General features: G+C 44.4%; 1 protein-coding gene across 1 annotated transcript in view; it reads left to right on the top strand.

The window, feature by feature from the left end:
- LOC147672479 (uncharacterized) overlaps positions 1-18,225 on the top strand; it is a 234,907-nt gene that overhangs the window by 157,517 nt on the left and 59,165 nt on the right. Inside the window, exon 4 of the mRNA XM_086948008.1 lies at positions 2,529-2,762. Coding sequence (XP_086804134.1) covers positions 2,529-2,762 — 234 coding nt within the window. The remainder of the gene's footprint in view (positions 1-2,528; positions 2,763-18,225) is intronic.

Below are 18,225 nucleotides of genomic sequence, written 5' to 3'. Positions count from 1 at the left end.
TAAATGTACTAAGTTAGGGGATGTAAATGAGAGCACCACGCAGTCTCCCTCCAGAGTTTTGCAACCTGAGCCCATCCATTTGACTCGCCTAATCATTTTTAAGTCAGCAAAGAGTGCATTATCAAAGCCTACCCCTGCGTTAAGCCAGTTCAAAGATTTATTCCGTAGCGACTCCCAGGATTAAGGTACAAACTAGAAACTGTGGGTACGTTGGCTAGAATTACCACGTAGGGAGTAGCTGCTGGCGGAAGCTCCAGGGGATCCATGTTGGATGTAGGGAAGACTGGTGGTGGCACTGAAGTAGCATAAAAAAAGAATTTCTGGAACCTGTTTGGGCGGCATAGGCTGTGTAACAGGATTAAAACTGGTTGCAAAAGCTTTATTTCTGGTACCTGCCCTATCTGTAGCAACCGGCAGAAGGCGATCGCAACCTTCTGGCATAGGCACAGATACATTACTCATGTCGTCAGCCCTTGCTAAAATTGTAGGGGGGATAGCAATTACCATGAGGGGTTTGTGCTGATTCCATCGAGGAGGGATGTGGAATCAGAGCTGGACGTTCCCTACAATTTGGGGCACAGGCTGATGTTGGGAAAGTCATTCCCAGCTTATCTAGACGGGATAGGACATTTGTCTGGAAACCTTTTAGTTGCTCTGTTAAAGAGCTAAGTGCTGTTGTAAGTTTGAGAGAAAAGCTCTGTCCTAAAGCATTTAGAGTGGCATATTCTGGGTGCTGTTGGTTAACTGGTAATTTAGGGGGGTTCATAGCCAAGTGTTCCCTTGCAGATGATGTTTTCTTTGAACGGTTGCCCGCCCTCCTCCCGCTCCACCGAGTAAAAAGGAAGAAGACTGACGATTAGTCGTAGAAAGAGTTTTAACATGTTTTCTCAGAGGTTGGGAATCTGTTATTACAATGGACGTAGATTTTAATGTGCGCTTGTCAGGGGCACTTGATAATGGGCTACCAGGGGCATCAGTAAGAGTTACAACGGGGGGCAACAGGGACAGTTGAAGACGTGCCCGGACTATCTATACTGCTGAAGTTACTACCAGGAATGTTATTGCCGCAGTTGGTTAAGGATTTTTTGACACTAGTAATTTATTTTTCCGATGCCCTCATGCGCCCATTATGTAATTCAAGATTGAGGAAGACCGCACGGTCACCTTTGGTACTCTGTGGCAAACTCGTATTCATATATGCTATGCCATGAATTAAAACAAAACTTAGCAGATATTATGTTTTGGCGGGACAAATCCTTTTACCATAGGAATCGATTACAGTTAGTTAACATGGTAAATAGGCTGGTAAGTGGTCTGTGGAGTCATGTGTGTCTTCCATCAGCTTTGGGAACCAATATGTCATTGCAGTCCCATGCCCAATCGGGTGTGTGATTTTTTACTACAAACAGAAAAGTTCATGTTAATTGGGAGGCCTCTGACTGTTTCATAAATTGTAAAGACTGTTGGAGAATTTGATTGGAAAACCATTTGAGAAGTGAGAAATATGTTCTCTTTAATTATTATGTGATCATCAAATGTGAATGCAGTATGTGCATACTAGGCTTATTTAAAATCAGTCTTTAAAGAGGCACTTAGAATACTTAGGGCCTGTTTATGAGTGTGGCATTCAGTGGACCACCAAACTCACGGTGGCACATCGGTGGCAGTGTGGCTACTGCCGTAGTGGATGTCCAACTGCTGCATTACAACTTTGATGGTTGGAACGTCATGGGATCGCTGCAACCACCAGGGATCCATGATCCTTTGGTGGTGGCAGAAGGAGTCTGGGGCAGCAATACGCTGGTGGTGCCACTACGACACAACCATGTATATTTCGACTTTTCAGACCTCCACACCTTTCATGTCGATGCGCCCGCCATGAAAATTGTTGTGGTCAGGAAAGTTAGGGGGCCTTAAAGGGCCCCCTGGTGCCCCAGTGCATGGGGTGTTGTGCCCACCTGTGTGCATACACCCCTGTTCCTGCACCGCATGGACAGCACATTCCATGCCATGCCAAAATGGGCTTTGGTGCTGCAATTCTAAGGCTCACATATGGGTCTTAGAACTACACTGCAGCAGGACCGCCAAAGCATCACCAGCCAGACCACAAAGAAACTCGCAATCTGGCAGGCAGGTGGCGGTCGACTTTGGTGGTGTGGTAGTGGGGCGGTGACGTGACGGCCCGCTCCCACATCGCCAGAGTCATAGTTAGACCCTTAATCTTCGTCTTCCTCTTTGACTTTTACAAGTGAAGTTCAACTCTTTTCAGCATTTCGTTCTGTCTGCATTACATTTTGGACATTTATGTTAGTAACTTTGCTTAAATTGTGTGACTATTTCATTGTAATCACATAAATGTAATGCTTTATTCTTTTCTCGGATGTCCATTTCAGAATTATGTTACAGTTTCCACCAGTTCTATTGTAAACAAAAAGATGTTGTTAGAAATAGACTTTAGTAAGTCTCTATAGGAGATTTAATTAAATTGGCAGACAATTTACAAATATTGATTTTCCTTGTATTCACAGAGCCCACTGAAATTTTCACCTTCATAAGGGATATGGTGAGCTCACTTTCTGTCGGCTTGAGAGTTCGGGACTTAAAGAAGTTTATGATGCTGAGACATGATATTGACTTGGAAGTCTCCAGACAAGAGTTTAAATATAAGGACATTATAAGTCTCTTAGACGAAGTTCCAGGGTGTATGCTGGTTGATTCTTCTCTAGGTGAAGATTGTCTCATCAGAGCTATCAAGAGAACAGGTACTGCAGCCCTAAATGTATCCACCCATATGACTCTCTGGCATATATTGGCTTTAAATTAATGTTGCAGTTTTAAAAGATTTCATTTATGATATCCTCAATATTGTAATGATCGATATTTTGGCATTCGGGAACCCAATTCTCATTTCCTATTTGTTATTTTAATTTATTCTGTAGTGTGTCCTTGATTCGTAACAATTTGCAAAGTAATATTTTTTCAAATTGTTCAAAAGTTGTTGCAATAGATAGTTTATATTGTTACTTGTCGAGAAACTCTCCTAGATGTCAGCTAAAATTGCTGGTACACACCCTCCCAAACGTGTCCTCCTGAAACAGAAAAAGATCCTTGGACATGGTCCCCCGTAAAGATCCTTGCACATTCAGAGCCTCATTTACGAGGCCCTAGCGGCAATTGTGCACTGCCGGAGCGTCACTTTGACGCTCCAGTGACGCAATGTGACGCAGCATATTTACAAGGCCACGCAAAACCATTTTGCATGGCTTTTCATAACCTTGTAAATATGTGTTCGAGGCATATGGGCTGCAGATGGTACATTATGAATAGATCGCCATCTGGTGTTGGGCTCGGATGATTGCACTTGTTTTTCTCTTGGAGAGTCTTTTGTATCTTGGTGACTCCTCCTTTGGTTGCTAGTGCGCATGGGCATCGGCTCCATCCTTAGATTGTTTTTTTCCGCCATTGGGTTCGGATGAAGATTGAAACACTCCAGATCGACTTCGAAAGAAGTGACTTTTCGGCGCATATTTCCTTTCCAATTCGACGGTATTGTTATCGAACGCGATTTTCATTTCCATTCCGACGCGTTTCGACTCCAACATCGAAGAAAAACTTTGATCTAAGTCGACGAACAGGAGGCCTTTCTCGACGTGGTCAAGCCCGGAGTCCATGGAAAGGACTCCATTTAAGAAATGGCCAACGTGTGGTGCTAAGTTCCCACACAAGGACCTACACGAGGTGTGCAACCTCTGCCTATCGCCTGAACACGAATCCAGGGACTGCGAAGCCTGCGCAGCATTCTCCTCCACGTCGACGATTAGAAACCGTCGAGCTCGAAGACACGAGGTTTCCAGAATGCAGTCGGAGGCAATCCCGGAGCTGTTCGAAGACCAGCACCTCGATGAAGAAGAGGATCAGTCGGGGTCGGAAGGGGACGAGTCGGATGTCGAGGAACTCGACGTGCAACAAACCGTGAGTGACGACGTCCCCTTACCCAAAAACCGACCCCGTGTGGTAACGACCCCGCCTTCGAGCCCGGTCAAACCGCAGAAGAAAGTTTCCGACGCCCCGCCTTCGGGCCCGGCAACGAAACCGAAACTGAAACTGAAACTCTCGGTCTCCCACCATGTCGGATCCGAGAAGCGGTCGACATCGACTTCGACGCCGAAGCTTCATGCAAGGGAAAGCTCGGCATCGAAACATTCCATGTCGAAACAGAAACATGATTCGACGTCGAAGACTCACTCGACACCGAAAAAATCGGAATCGAGCAAACACTCGGTGCCGAAAACACCGAACATTGACGATCGAAAGCAAAGGCACCTTTCGGAACCAAAAGCTTCGGTACCGACACAGGAGCAGCAAACAGATCCCAAACAAAACATTTTGTTTATCAATCCACAAACTGGCAAAGTAGTGACGAAGAAGAGGAAGAATGAACAGCTAGAAGACAAACCTCTTCCTTCTAAAAAGAGAACACTGGGGACAAATACAACTCCTCCTACTTCTCCTCGACCTAGAGTCACACCCTCTTCTCCTATTCCTCACACTATGCCAAATATTCCTCCACCTTCTACACCAAGACCATCTACACCTCAGTCAGATGTAGACAGTGATACAGGGGAGGGAGAACCTCAGGGGGATGATGACACTATCCCAGATGAGGATGGCCCATGGGAAAATTATGACGCGGGGTCAGATGATGACAACGACCCAGAGTTATATCCCTCAAAGCCTTCACCACCTGATGATAACGCAGGGTTTGTACAGCTCATTAATAGGGCAGCAAAATATCATAAGGTAGATCTACATACAGAACCTCAGGTAGAGGATTTCCTATTAGAGACACTACCTACTGCACAAAGAACATCAGGTACTCTACCTATGCTGAAGGGTCTTCTCAGTCACACAGCAGACATATTCAAAGACCCAGTGAGGGCTAGGGTGTTAAATCCAAGAATTGATAAAAAATATAAGGCAGCTCCAAAGGATCCAATATTTATCAAAGGGCAGGTACCTCTGGACTCGCTTGTAGTTTCAAACGCTCGCAAAAGAGCGAACTCATTATCTACAGGAGAGGCTCCTCCACCTGATAAAGAGTCAAAATTAATAGATGCATCAGGCAAAATAGTAGCATCACAAGCGCCAAATAGCTGGCGTATAGCCAATACACAAGCGCTACTTTCACGTTATGACAGGGCACATTATGATGAGTTAGAAAAACTCATCACACATCTCCCCAAAGAACATCAGAAGAGAGCAGATCAGCTAATACAGGAAGGAAAGATAATAACTAACACTTCCATTAAGTGCACCCTAGACGCGGCAGAAACTGCAGCAAGATCCATCAACACCAGTGTCATGTTAAGGAGACATGCATGGCTTAGAGCCTCAGGGTTCAAACAGGAAGTACAAACATCTTTATTGAACCAACCCTTTGATCATAAGACACTTTTCGGCTCAAGCACAGATGAGACTTTAGAAAAGATGAAAAAGGACACAGAAACAGCTAAGTCAATGGGAGCATTACAACAGCCAACACAAAGGGGTTCCTTTCGTAGATCCACCTATAGAGGGGGCTCAAAGAGTACAGGAACAAGTCAGCAATCCACCTCTTTTACGCCAACGTCACCCAGAGGTAATTCAAGAGGTAGTTACAGAGGTAACAACAACAAGGGTAGAGGTTGGGGAAATAATAACAACCGCAACTCCCCAACCCCAAAACAGTGACTTAATACAACTTCCCCCAGACCACATAACACCAGTCGGGGGACGTCTAGCACAGTTCCTACCTGTTTTGGAAAACATCACATCAGACAAGTGGGTGAGACAAATTATCCAACATGGTTATTGCCTAGAACTCACTGCTACCCCACCAAACATCCCCCCCAAACAGCGTCCAATGAGTCAAGACCATCTGACATTATTAAAGGAAGAAGTACTATCACTACTACAAAAGCATGCCATAGAGAAGGTTCCAAAACATCAACAAGGGACAGGAGTATACTCTCTATACTTCCTAATCCCCAAAAAAGACGGGTCCCTAAGACCAATCTTGGACCTCAGACTTCTCAATGCCTACATAAATTCGGAACATTTCCACATGGTCACGCTCCAACAAGTACTTCCTTTATTGAAGAAAGGGGACTTTCTTTCTTCACTGGATCTAAAAGACGCTTACTTTCACATCCCAATTCACAAAGCCCACAGAAAATACCTAAGGTTTGTAGTGGAAGGACAACATTATCAATTCAAAGTCCTTCCGTTCGGTGTCACAACAGCACCAAGAGTGTTCACAAAATGCCTAGCTGTGGTGGCAGCACACCTAAGAAGACAACAAATACATGTCTTCCCTTACTTGGACGATTGGTTAATAAAGGCCAAGTCACAAGAAGAATGCATTCACAACACACAGAAGACCATTCAATGCTGCACCACCTAGGGTTTACGGTGAACAACAAAAAATCACACCTACAACCAAACAAAATTCAACAATACCTGGGGGCTACTATAGACACAGAAAGAGCCAAAGCATACCCAATCCAATCAAGATACAGACAATGGTCAAGTTAATACAAAGATTTCAACCACAACACTCACTACCAGCACAAGTGTTTATGCAGCTGTTAGGCATGATGTCCTCCTGCATACTACTAATACCACATGCCAGACTACAAATGCGTCCACTACAGGAGTGTCTAGCGACACAGTGGAATCAGGCTCAAGGTCAGATTACAGATCTGGTGTTGGTAGACGACCGTACGCATCGCTCTCTGAAGTGGTGGAACACAACAAACATTTCCAAAGGACGGTCGTTCCTAGAACCGATTCCACAAGCGATACTGACAGCGGACGCATCGCTCTCCGGATGGGGAGCGCACATGGACAAATACACAGTGCAGGGGAAATGGAGTGTGCAGCAAAAGAAACTGCACATCAACTACTTGGAACTACTAGCAGTATTTCTAGGACTAAAAGCTTTCCAAATGCAGATAACAAACAAGGCAGTCCTGATCAGAACAGACAACATGACTGCAATGTATTATATTCAAAAACAGGGGGGGACACACTCTCTCCAACTGTCCAGACTAGCACAGGACATTTGGAGATGGGCCATTCCACAAAAGATCTATCTGTTAGCAGAACACCTACCAGGAGTTCAAAAGCAGATAGCAGACATCCTAAGCAGAGTCAGAACAAGTACACGAATGGGAGCTGCACAACCAAATACTGCAGCCATTCTTCCAAAGATGGGGACAACCAGAGATAGATCTGTTTGCCAATCATCAGAACGCAAAATGCCAAAACTTCGCTCCAGGTACCCACACCACCGGTCCCAGGGCAATGCACTATGGATAAATTGGTCCAACAAATTTGCTTACGCTTTTCCCCCTCTCCCACTAATTCCGTTAGTGGTTCGGAAACTGCAACAGCACTCAATGACAATGATACTAGTAGCACCCACGTGGGCAAGACAGCCGTGGTTCACCACGCTACTACAACTCTCACAGGTGCCACATCAAAAGCTAAGATTATTACCCATGCACCTTACACAGAACCATGGAGAAATAATGCACCCAGATCCCAAACAATTGAACCTAGCGATCTGGCTCCTGAGGTCATAGAGTTTGGATACTTAGATTTACCTCCACAATGTATGGAAGTCATTAAACAAACAAGACGTCCTACCACCAGAGCATGCTATGCAGCAAAATGGAAAAGGTTTGCTGTACACTGTAACAGTACCACATCAACCCTCTGGACGCATCTACTAAACAGATTATTTGCTATTTACTACACTTGCAGCAATGCAACTTAGCATATACCTCTATCAGAGTTCATCTCGCAGCTATAGCAGCGTACCTACAAAACAGGCAACATCTTTCCCTATTTAAAGTACCAGCAATTAAAGCTTTCATGGAAGGACTCAGAAGAGTCATTCCACCAAGACTACCACCTTCTCCAGTCTGGAATCTCAACATAGTACTTACCAGACTAATGGGACCACCCTTTGAACCTATGCATAGGTGTGAAATACAATTCCTCACATGGAAGGTGGCCTTCCTCATAGCTATCACGTCACTCAGAAGAGTAAGTGAGTTACAAGCGTTTACAATTCAAGAACCATTCATGCAGTTACACCAAAAAAAGGTGGTTCTTAGAACAAACCCAAAATTCTTGCCTAAAGTAATTTCAGCATTCCACATCAATCAGTCAGTGGAACTACCGGTCTTCTTTCCAAAACCACAGACGGTAGCGGAAAGGGCCCTACACACATTAGATGTCAGAAGGGCAATATTGTATTATATAGAAAGAACACAAACTTTCAGAAAGACAAAACAGCTATTTGTAGCGTTTTCTCCTACACATAAGGGCAATCCCATCTCTAAAGCAGGCATTGCCAGATGGATTGTAAAATGTATACAAATATGCTACTTAAAGGCAAAGAGGACATTAACTGTTCCTCCTAGAGCTCACTCTACAGGTAAACTAGGAGCATCTATGGCATTCTTGGGAAACATTCCACTAGATGACATATGCAAAGCAGCTACCTGGGTTACACCGCATACCTTCACAAAGCACTATTGTGTAGATGTGCACACAACACAACAAGCTAGATTGGGACAAGCTGTACTAAAGACTTTATTTCAGACTGTTGCAACAGACACGGGCGACCACCGCTAGGGAGAGAACTGCTGTATAGTCTATTCATAATGTACCATCTGCAGCCCATATGCCTCGAACGGAATATGCTACTTACAAGTATGCATCTGTTCTTGGCATAGAGGGCTGCAGAGTGGTACATGCCCTCCCAGCCTCCCCGGAAACCTGTGTCTGTTCCAACAATATCTTATTTAGATACACTTACATGGGCATTTCTATCTGTATTCTATCATACTACTCCATCTAACCCTACTATGGCAAAACAATCTAAGGATGGAGCCGATGCCCATGCGCACTAGCAACCAAAGGAGGAGTCACTAAGATACAAAAGACTCTCCAAGAGAAAAACAAGTGCAATCATCCGAGCCCAACACCAGATGGCGATCTATTCATAATGTACCACTCTGCAGCCCTCTATGCCAAGAACAGATGCATACTTGTAAGTAGCATATTCCGCCCCTTTCACGCAGAACACTGCTTGAAACTGGAATTCCAGGGGTGTCTCTGTGTGTCTTCCCGGACAACACCCATGGAATCTGAAGCATTCCAAGAATTACGAGGATTCGTAAACCTGGGAATGTGTCACATTCCTTTCCTTTCACAGGGGAGGTATAAGAGTGGTGCAACAAGGAAAAAATACTTTTATTTCTCCTCGTTTTTTCCTCTTTTTATGCAAGCTGCAATGTCGAAAGACGCTCCTCGGCAAGCATGCCATTGCCTGTTTCTAGTTTCCAATGTCCATGACTGCTTTCTCTAAAACTCTAGTGGCAGACAAATATTGCTTTTTACACCAAAAGGAGTAGGTAGCAATAAAAAGTCTATGTCTCGTGGTGGCACGTGCGGTGTGTCTTAATACTGCCCTCACTCACAAAATTGTGTGACATGCTTTATCATAGGGCTGCTACAAAGCACCCCGGTGCAGCCAACACCTGCGGTGGAGCAAGAGGGTGGGAGAAGACAATACAACACAAAAGAGAAAGAATGATATCAAAAGTGACTGAGAACGCCGGAAGTGAAAGTGTAGTGTGGTGTAGGTTAAAACTAGCTCAGAGGTGTTGCTGTGCCTATACTTTATTCCTGCCAAGGTTAAAAACGTGAAGGATGGTGGTGATTGGGAGATGTAATGTGCTCATTACACCCCTCTTTACTGTCAAGTAGTCAACATGTTTCAGCCTTGTGTATGTGCCCCTAGTTTGAGGTCACGTCGGCCTTCTTCAGGACTCTGCCGGTCACAGTGTAACTGTACAATTTTCTCACCTGGAGTTCTGGACTTTTTGGTTCCGTCCAGAGGTGTCAGGGTACAACACCCAAAGACCCCGGAGTCCCACCTGCCTTGGTGCACAAATGAACAGAAACACGGGCTTCTCGATGGTGGCGTCAAAGACCAAAGGTTTATTACTGCAGGGACACAGAAGTCACAGAATCTACACACGGGCAGAATCTAGGAGACTGTTCGATTTGTACAAAGTGGGTTGCTCCTTATATACTAAAAATTGTGCTCTAGGCAAATATTTCACATGTCGGTACATTCCCAAACCTTTGTGTCTCTAAACAATAAATATTTGGCGTTACACAGGAACTGTCGATAATATCTGATACCAAACATCATGAAGAGGGGTTCCCACCAGTCCATCACAATCCCTTGTCAATATTGCATTCAAGACCCGGACCGCCTCATCGTAAAGTTCGTTACCTCCCCCTAATAAAGGCCCAGAAGGAAAAGGAGCAGAGCCAGGTGCAGAAGATAGAAAACGGGATAAGAGATGTTTGTGGGTTGTAAATGGGCAAGGCTACCGGCTTCGGCCGCCTAATCATGATCAGGTACAATGGACAGGAAAACCAGTTCAGGTGGGCTGGCCTCGGGCAGAGGAGGCAGCCTTTGTCGAGTCATGCAGCTTCAGCGTGATCTGGTTTAAGGTGCACGTGTCATGTAAGAGGTGAATCTCCGGCTAAGGCTACGTGTCTTTAATCAAAGTGAAGTGAATGAAATGATCAGAGGCTATTGCATATGTGAGGGCAAGGAACCACAAAAATGGCGGCCACGATCTAAGATGGATGCCGTGTGTGTATCAGAAATGTGTCAGTGGAAGGAGTGCTCTTGCTCGTAGCGTAGCGAAAACACTAGGATATACTAAATGGATCATTTGCGGTTCGCTGATACTAATTTTATGTATTTCCGACAAACTTGAAAACACGGGTTCAAGTCGTCACGGAACCGTCACGGAACCTCAGACCCTCCTTTTGCCCTTACATAGGCAATTACTCAATCTATGTCTGAATCTAGTTCTATGCTCATCAGGTCAGTGACATGTTGTTGTATCATCATCCTTTCTCGTGTCTTTTCTCCAAATGCAGGTGGTTTCCTAAAACAGGTTGTAGCACAAAGACTACACAGAGCAGGACCACACTGGATAATCAGACAACATGAGAATAGTAATATTAAGATGACACCAATGACCATTAGAACCTTCCATCCCCACGCTGAGATCAGAGTCCAAACCCACTCCATAAAGGACCAGTTTCCCTCATCTACATGTATGGAGTCCGAAATCTTGTGCAACTTAGAGATCGCCTCGTAAACTGTTGGAGCATTATTAGGAATAAAGACACAGCAGCTCGATTGGATCATTCTGCATACCCCACCTCGATCTGCAAGTATAACATCTAGAACCATACGGTTCTGCAATGTCATGAGCCTATCCGCCTGAAGCTCAGCTGTCAGATTGCTAAGGGCACCAGCAGTTTCGGTAATAGTAGATTCAACTACCCGTGTTAGCTGACGTATGTTTCTACTATTGGCCATAGGCCCCCAGAACGGAAGGAAGCCTTTGAAGAAGTCTCCAGCTTCCTGACCAGCTGTATCTTCCTTACTGAAAACACCTCTAGCTACTCTTATTCTGTGGTAATCCGGTGAAGCAGTGTATGTCGGAGGCAATAATCGAGCAATATAACATGATCCTGAGAAGTCGGCAGGCAACCATGTATAAGCTCTGTCTCGACAAATGAAATAGGTACCCCTAGCAGTAAGAAAGGCAGGGGAAGAGTTAGCCGGAAACACATAAGTCTCTACGCACTCACTCCTCCCTAGCTGAGCTCTCGGATTTCTCCCATTACCTTGCAAACAGACCTGACCTCGGTGAGGTACGACCCAGATTGGAGTTGAGCTTTTACGCTTGCTTTCTCCTAAACTAAGGCGATACTCTGAAGTATTCCAACTTAAATATACTCGCAATTCGTCTCTAGGGTAAGATGGAGTATTATTGACGTCTTTGATCATGTCAATAATTCCCTGGACTAAAGCTTTGTTGGCAGAGTTATATTTAGTGGAGCGTGGTGGACGTGGAGGATAGGTCTCAAGAGCATAAGCAAAGATGGTTTGAAGGGCCTGAAATGATCCATTGTAGCTGAAAGGCAAAACCAGATAGGGAATACCTTTATCCATAGTGTGGGGTATCAAGCCACACACCCAACAGTCTGTCGTGTTAACTACCAGTTGGTGTTGGTGCAAGAGCTGTACAAAAGTATTATTAATGAATTCTGAGCGTCGAGCTTGCTCATGTTCCGGAAACGAGTGAAAAGAGTGTATAGAAGAAACAGTAGAAATAGCAGGATCAAGGGGAGGTACTGTAGATACTGGCACAAAAATCAAATTTATGCTAAAGACAATTCCACCCACCAGTGTTGCTAAAACAATCAAAAATGTAATGGCACATTGCATCAAGAAACATTTGCTATGAAGAATTCTATTTAGTCTGTTTCTGCGAACGTAAATCACATTTTCTCGTTGCAGCGCAGGAAGTTCCATCTTCTACAATCCGCTCGCGACCACTGATGATGTGTACGTAGATGAAAATGCCTCTGTCAGCCCTGGGAGTTCCCAGTACTAACAGAAAGATCGACCTTGTGTCAGACCCCTGCAAATTCAAACTAGGCACACAGCCACGACCCTACGGCTACCCAGACGGCAAGGCAATTTATTAAAAACAATAAACAATAGCAAACTTCCTGGCTGAAAAGCAAAAAAGTCCAATGTATATAAATATCAAAATCACAATATGCAGTTGCCTGCTTTATTAGTTCGTTTTATGGCTTCTAAGGTTGTATCTTTTCCTTGCTGGTACTGTTTGATCGGAAAATAGTGTATCACTAGCAGCTGTTGCAGAGTTTACGTTCGCAGATGGCAAAGTTTCTTCTGATGCTGGAGACAAATGTTCAATGTTCAAAGTAGTCTTTTCAAGAGGAGAGTCACGTTTCAAAGTGTCAGAAATCAAATCGGCATCGCTGAAAGGGACAAATTTTGGAGTTATTTCAGATTCGGAGGCACCAATTCCCTTCTTCACCCAGTCGTCGTAGGGCAGCGGCAGTGGAACACGCTTTACGTGAGAAGCGTGGATCCAGTGCTTGCGACCAGCAACACGTACAGCTGTCCTCGTCGCCAGCAGGATTTGGAAGGGGCCGATGTAGCGAGGCTGAAGATTCTTTGTCCTCGCAAAATTTCTGACCACCACGTGGTCGCCGGGTTTCAGCTGATGCCCTGGACTCTCCGGAGGTTTTGGCAAAGCATCAAAGACCTGTTGATGAATAAGACTTAATTTAGCAGTCAAGTCGTAAAGATAGTCTATCAACATAGGATATTCAATGGAGCAGAATTGTTTAGGCCTTGGCACACCCCAGACATTTGCCGGGCGGCCAAATACAATCTCATATGGAGAAAGCCCTATTCTAGAATGCACTGTTGCTCTCGTTGATAACAAGGCCAAAGGAAGTGCGTCTGGCCAAGCCAAACCTGTGGATGCTTGAATTTTGGCTATTTTAAGCTTGAGGGTGCCATTGTAACCCTCGACTAAACCAGCAGACTGGGGATGGTTCGCACTATGAAATTTTTGTTTCAATCCTAGACCAGCACACACACTCTGCATAACTTTCCCTATAAACTCACTTCCGTTATCTGACCATACAATCCGTGGCATTCCATACCTAGGGAAAAATTCTTTGAGAAGAATTTTGGCAGTTGATAAAGCAGTGTTGTCCTTTAGTGGGTATGCTTCTATCCACCTGGAAAAAGCACAAACTACCACCAGGACGTATTTTAAATTGTTGCAGCGTTCCATGTGAATGAAGTCTAACTGTATTACTTCAAAGGGACAGGAAGGAGGAGCAAAATGACCAGCTGGAGTTGGAGTTCCCTTGCCAGGATTATGCATCAAGCACACCATACAATTTTTCACCACTCTCTCTGCACACTTACTGATTCCCTCATTCTTCCAAACCGGAGCTAACATCTTACATATCCCTTTAGAACTTATGTGCGCCACTCCATGCGCCATCGTCACTACTGCAAGCACATACGCATCAGGCAACATCCAACGCTGCTGTTCTGTCAAATCGATCCAACATCCATTCGAGTCCAATTTGCCCGTACTTTCTCTCCATACGCGTTTCTCTTCCTCAGTCGCTTCTTTCTGAATCTCTTTCACACCTTCCATTGTGTCCTCACACATTCCAGACTCAGCAATCCATCTTGCAGACGTAGCAACATACATTCTACTCATCATGTCTCTAGCTGTCTGTTTAGCGGTTTCATCAGCAAAGGCATTCCCCCGACCAACATCATCCGTGATTGCTTTATGAGCACTGCACTTCACAATCGCAACTTCAGTCGGTAAGGTTAGAGATTCTAACAAGTCGTTAACTAGCTGACCATGTTGAATCTTAGTCCCATGGGACGTAATGAAACCCCTTTCTCTCCACAACCGGCCAAAACTATGGGCCACGCCAAATGCGTACTGACTATCTGTAAACACATTCACTCTCTTTCCCTCAGCTAAAACACACGCTCTCGTAAGAGCTATTAACTCTGCAGCTTGGGCAGAATTCTGACTCACTCTTGCAGTCTCCACAATCGTCTTCAAAGTCGTTACCGCGTAGGCAGCAGTCACATCACCATTCTCCAATTTAAAACATGACCCGTCCACATACAGCGTACCATCTGGGTCGGATAGAGGAGTATCTCTCAAGTCGATACGACCTTTTGTCTCTTCCTCCGTTTTGAAATAACAGTCATGTGGCTCAGAATCACTCGACTCTTGATCAGTCGGCAACAATGTTGCTGGGTTCAATACATTGCATCTTTTGATCTGAATATGACTCGCTAATAACGTCAGCTCGTAACCAGATAATCTCGCACTAGTAAGGTGTTGTGTCTTCGTTCGGTTCATGAGTGTGTCCACTGCATGAGGAACCATGACCACTAGCATATTGTTCATCACCAAACCAGCAGATTGTCGAATGGAAGCTGCAGCTGCCGCTGTAGCCCTCAAACAACTAGGCAATGCTCTAGCTACCGGATCTAATGTTGATGAGAAATACGCACAAGGGCGTTGTTTATCACCAAACTTCTGTGTCAAGACACTCAACGCGCAACCTTCTCTTTCGTGAACGTAGAGCGTGAATGGCTTACTGTAATCAGGTGTGCCCAATACAGGAGCTGAACACAAAGCTTTTCGTAATTCAGCAAAACTCTCTTGACATTCATCAGACCATGGCACCGGACTCGGAACATTTTTCCCAGTCAAAGCTACCAATGGCTTTGCTAAAAGTGAAAAATTTGGGATCCATTGCCTACAGTAAGAGGTAATACCTAGAAAGGCACGTACTTCCCTCTGTGTGCGTGGAACACTCATCTGCGTAATTGCTTTTATTCTTTCTGGGGTCAACTTCCTTCCCTCCTTTGACAAGAGATGACCTAAGTAGGTTACTTCTTGGCAGCAATATTGCATTTTGGAAGGTGACACCTTATGATTCAAATTAGACAAATGATGCAATAGTGAAATTGTAGCTGCCTTGCAAGTTTCCTTGTCATCGGCAGCCACCAAAAGATCGTCTACGTACTGTACTAGGGCAGAACCTGGAGGAAGGACAAAAGAATCTAACTGGCTTTTTAAAGCTTGACTGTAAATAGATGGACTTTCACAGTAGCCTTGTGGAGCGCGTTTAAATCTGAAACTGCGACCTCCTAAACAGAAGCCAAAAATATCTCTGCTTTCCTCGGCTATCGGAATGCTGAAAAAGGCATTCTTCAAGTCGATGACTGAGAACCAATTGGCTGTAGCGGGAATCAATGTTAGCAAGGCAGTAATGTCTGGCACTACAGGAAACTGCGGAATTACAATCTTATTAACTTCTCTAAGGTCTATGACAAACCTATAGACTGGAGGCTTTGTAGGATCTGTTCGTTTCAAAATCGGCAATACAGGACTATTACAAACATTTCCTCGCGTTTCTTCAACCACACCTTTTTTAATCAAATCTTGCACAATCAATAAGAGTGCACGCTCACCTTCATTCGATATTTTATATTGAGGAATTCTTGGAAATTTCACATTCGCTTTCAAAGTTACTACATACGGTGGAATCTCTAGTAGACCTACATCATTGGGACCAGTCGCCCAAAGAGAATCAGGGAGTGAACGTAGCTCCGGCGGGAGTTTGTCCATTGACAAGTACATCGGAGAGGTGAGTCTTTTACCCAAAGTAAGCTGTACTCCTTCCGGAGAACAGTACAATGTCGCATATAGTCGTTTTAACAAATCTAAACCAAGCAGATTTTCATTACAACCTGTCGTCAAAATTAAGGGTGCTTTCAATTGACACGGTCCAACAGAAATAGACAAAGGACCAGATATCGGGTTGTACACAGGGGCGCCTGAAAAACCTACGGAAACATTTGTTGAGCCAGACAAAGGTGCGCCAGGGAGTTTCGCATGCATGATAGAACTTTTTGCGGCACCAGTATCCAACAGAAACGGTTCGACTACACCTGATGTTGCTACTGCGACATAAGGCCCACTCTGATCCACTGGAACTGATACTACTCCCTCTCTCTGTCCATGGCTGTCCTAGTACCCATTTTGTTGAAATCCCTCTTCAACTTCACAATAATCCTCAACAAGATATTGCTGAGATCTATTCTGTTGAGCTGACTGTACATTTCGCTGATCAAAGTGATTAGAAGGACGATCATTAGTTTGTGGAGGCATAGCACCTCGTCCCCGACCTCTAGAATTCTGTGCAAAACCACCACGACCTCTCTGAGCTGCTGCCGCATTATTTTGCGCTAAAATCTGACAATCATTTTCATAGTGACCCTCTTTCTTACAGTACGCACACTGATTCCACTGGTATTGAGGCCTGGTCGAATTATAATCTGTCTTTTGATACGAATTCTGTTGCATATTAGTCTGATTCGTGCGAGGCGGATACGCCTGCTGTAAAAGAACTTTAGTCTTTAAATCTTTCGTTTTCTTCTCTGATTTCTCCTTTTCCTCTTTATCCCTATTTTCATAGTACTGTGCAGTCGCAAGTATTTGCGCTGTCGTAGATACAGCCCACGCACTTTCTGAGTCTTTCAATTTATTGCATAATTCGGGTAACAAATTATGCACAAATTTATCGACAAACAATCTCTGTCCTCCTTCAGTGCTCATATCCTGACCACTATGGTCTACAAAAGTCTCTTCGAACCTCGTGAAGAAGTCGGAGACACTTTCGTCTTTCTTCTGCTTGCATGCGGATAATTTATCCCAATTAACACGCAATGCTGGCATCAGAGTCTTCATTAAATCTATTATTCTGCCAGGAAGATTAGCAATTAGGGGTTCGGGTTTCGCACCACCTGTTTGTTGAGCATCTGCTGCAGTGATAGCTGCCCAATCACCACCTAAAGCAGCCTGATGATCCTCTCTACGAATTTTAGCCCACACTGGTTGTGGAACTACATTACCAAACAACATATCAATGTCGGCTAAGTTCATTATACAAGCCTCAACTGTCTGTGTCAATTCCTTGTAATATCCGGCTGGATTCTTACGTGGATCTGGCAAGGCCTGTTTCACTGCTAACACTTCTGCTCGCTTCCACGGAATATGTATCCATACTCTTTGGAACTGTGCTGGAGCAGCTGCAATACCCGCATTATCATCACGTTGTACTGCCTCGCGCCAAATTGGAGGAACTTCCCTCATAGGATATTGGCGACTTGGCTTCATTCTACCTTTCTCTAAATCTCTCGGGGAACGAAGAGATGGATCAATCCTAAAACTCAAAATGAGTTCCATCGCTATCTTTATATTATCGCCCACTATCATTCCAGCAGCAAACTCTTTTTGAATTTTAATTAAATCTTCCAAATCTGATTCGACATCGTCTTCTTCTATTTCCTCACGCAACAACGAGCACATCTCGTCGAAGACGTATCGCTGCGTTGGCTCTCCCCATTGCATAAATGTCTCTAACACATCTTTCGTACTATATCTTCTAACTTTTGTAATCCATCTGAGAGCTGTGGAGTCTAAAACTCCCCGTTCCTCAGTACTTGGAAGCTGACTCCGTCTCTGAACAGAGTCAGGAGTAGGAGTCTTAATCAAGGTTTTATATATAGGCGACAGCATATTAGTAACAGAATCAGTAATTCTTCGACGAACAGAAAGTGGAGTTAGTACACTCGCAGACATAGAGAACGCAGTAGAGGTAGGAATAGATGACGAAACAGTAGGAGTATCG

This window comes from Lissotriton vulgaris, unplaced genomic scaffold (assembly GCF_964263255.1).
Source record: "Lissotriton vulgaris unplaced genomic scaffold, aLisVul1.2 SCAFFOLD_2498, whole genome shotgun sequence".
Classification (NCBI taxonomy): domain Eukaryota; kingdom Metazoa; phylum Chordata; class Amphibia; order Caudata; family Salamandridae; genus Lissotriton; species Lissotriton vulgaris.
The sequence above is the reverse complement of the archived record's forward strand: the minus strand, read 5'-3'. Positions and strand labels throughout refer to the sequence as shown.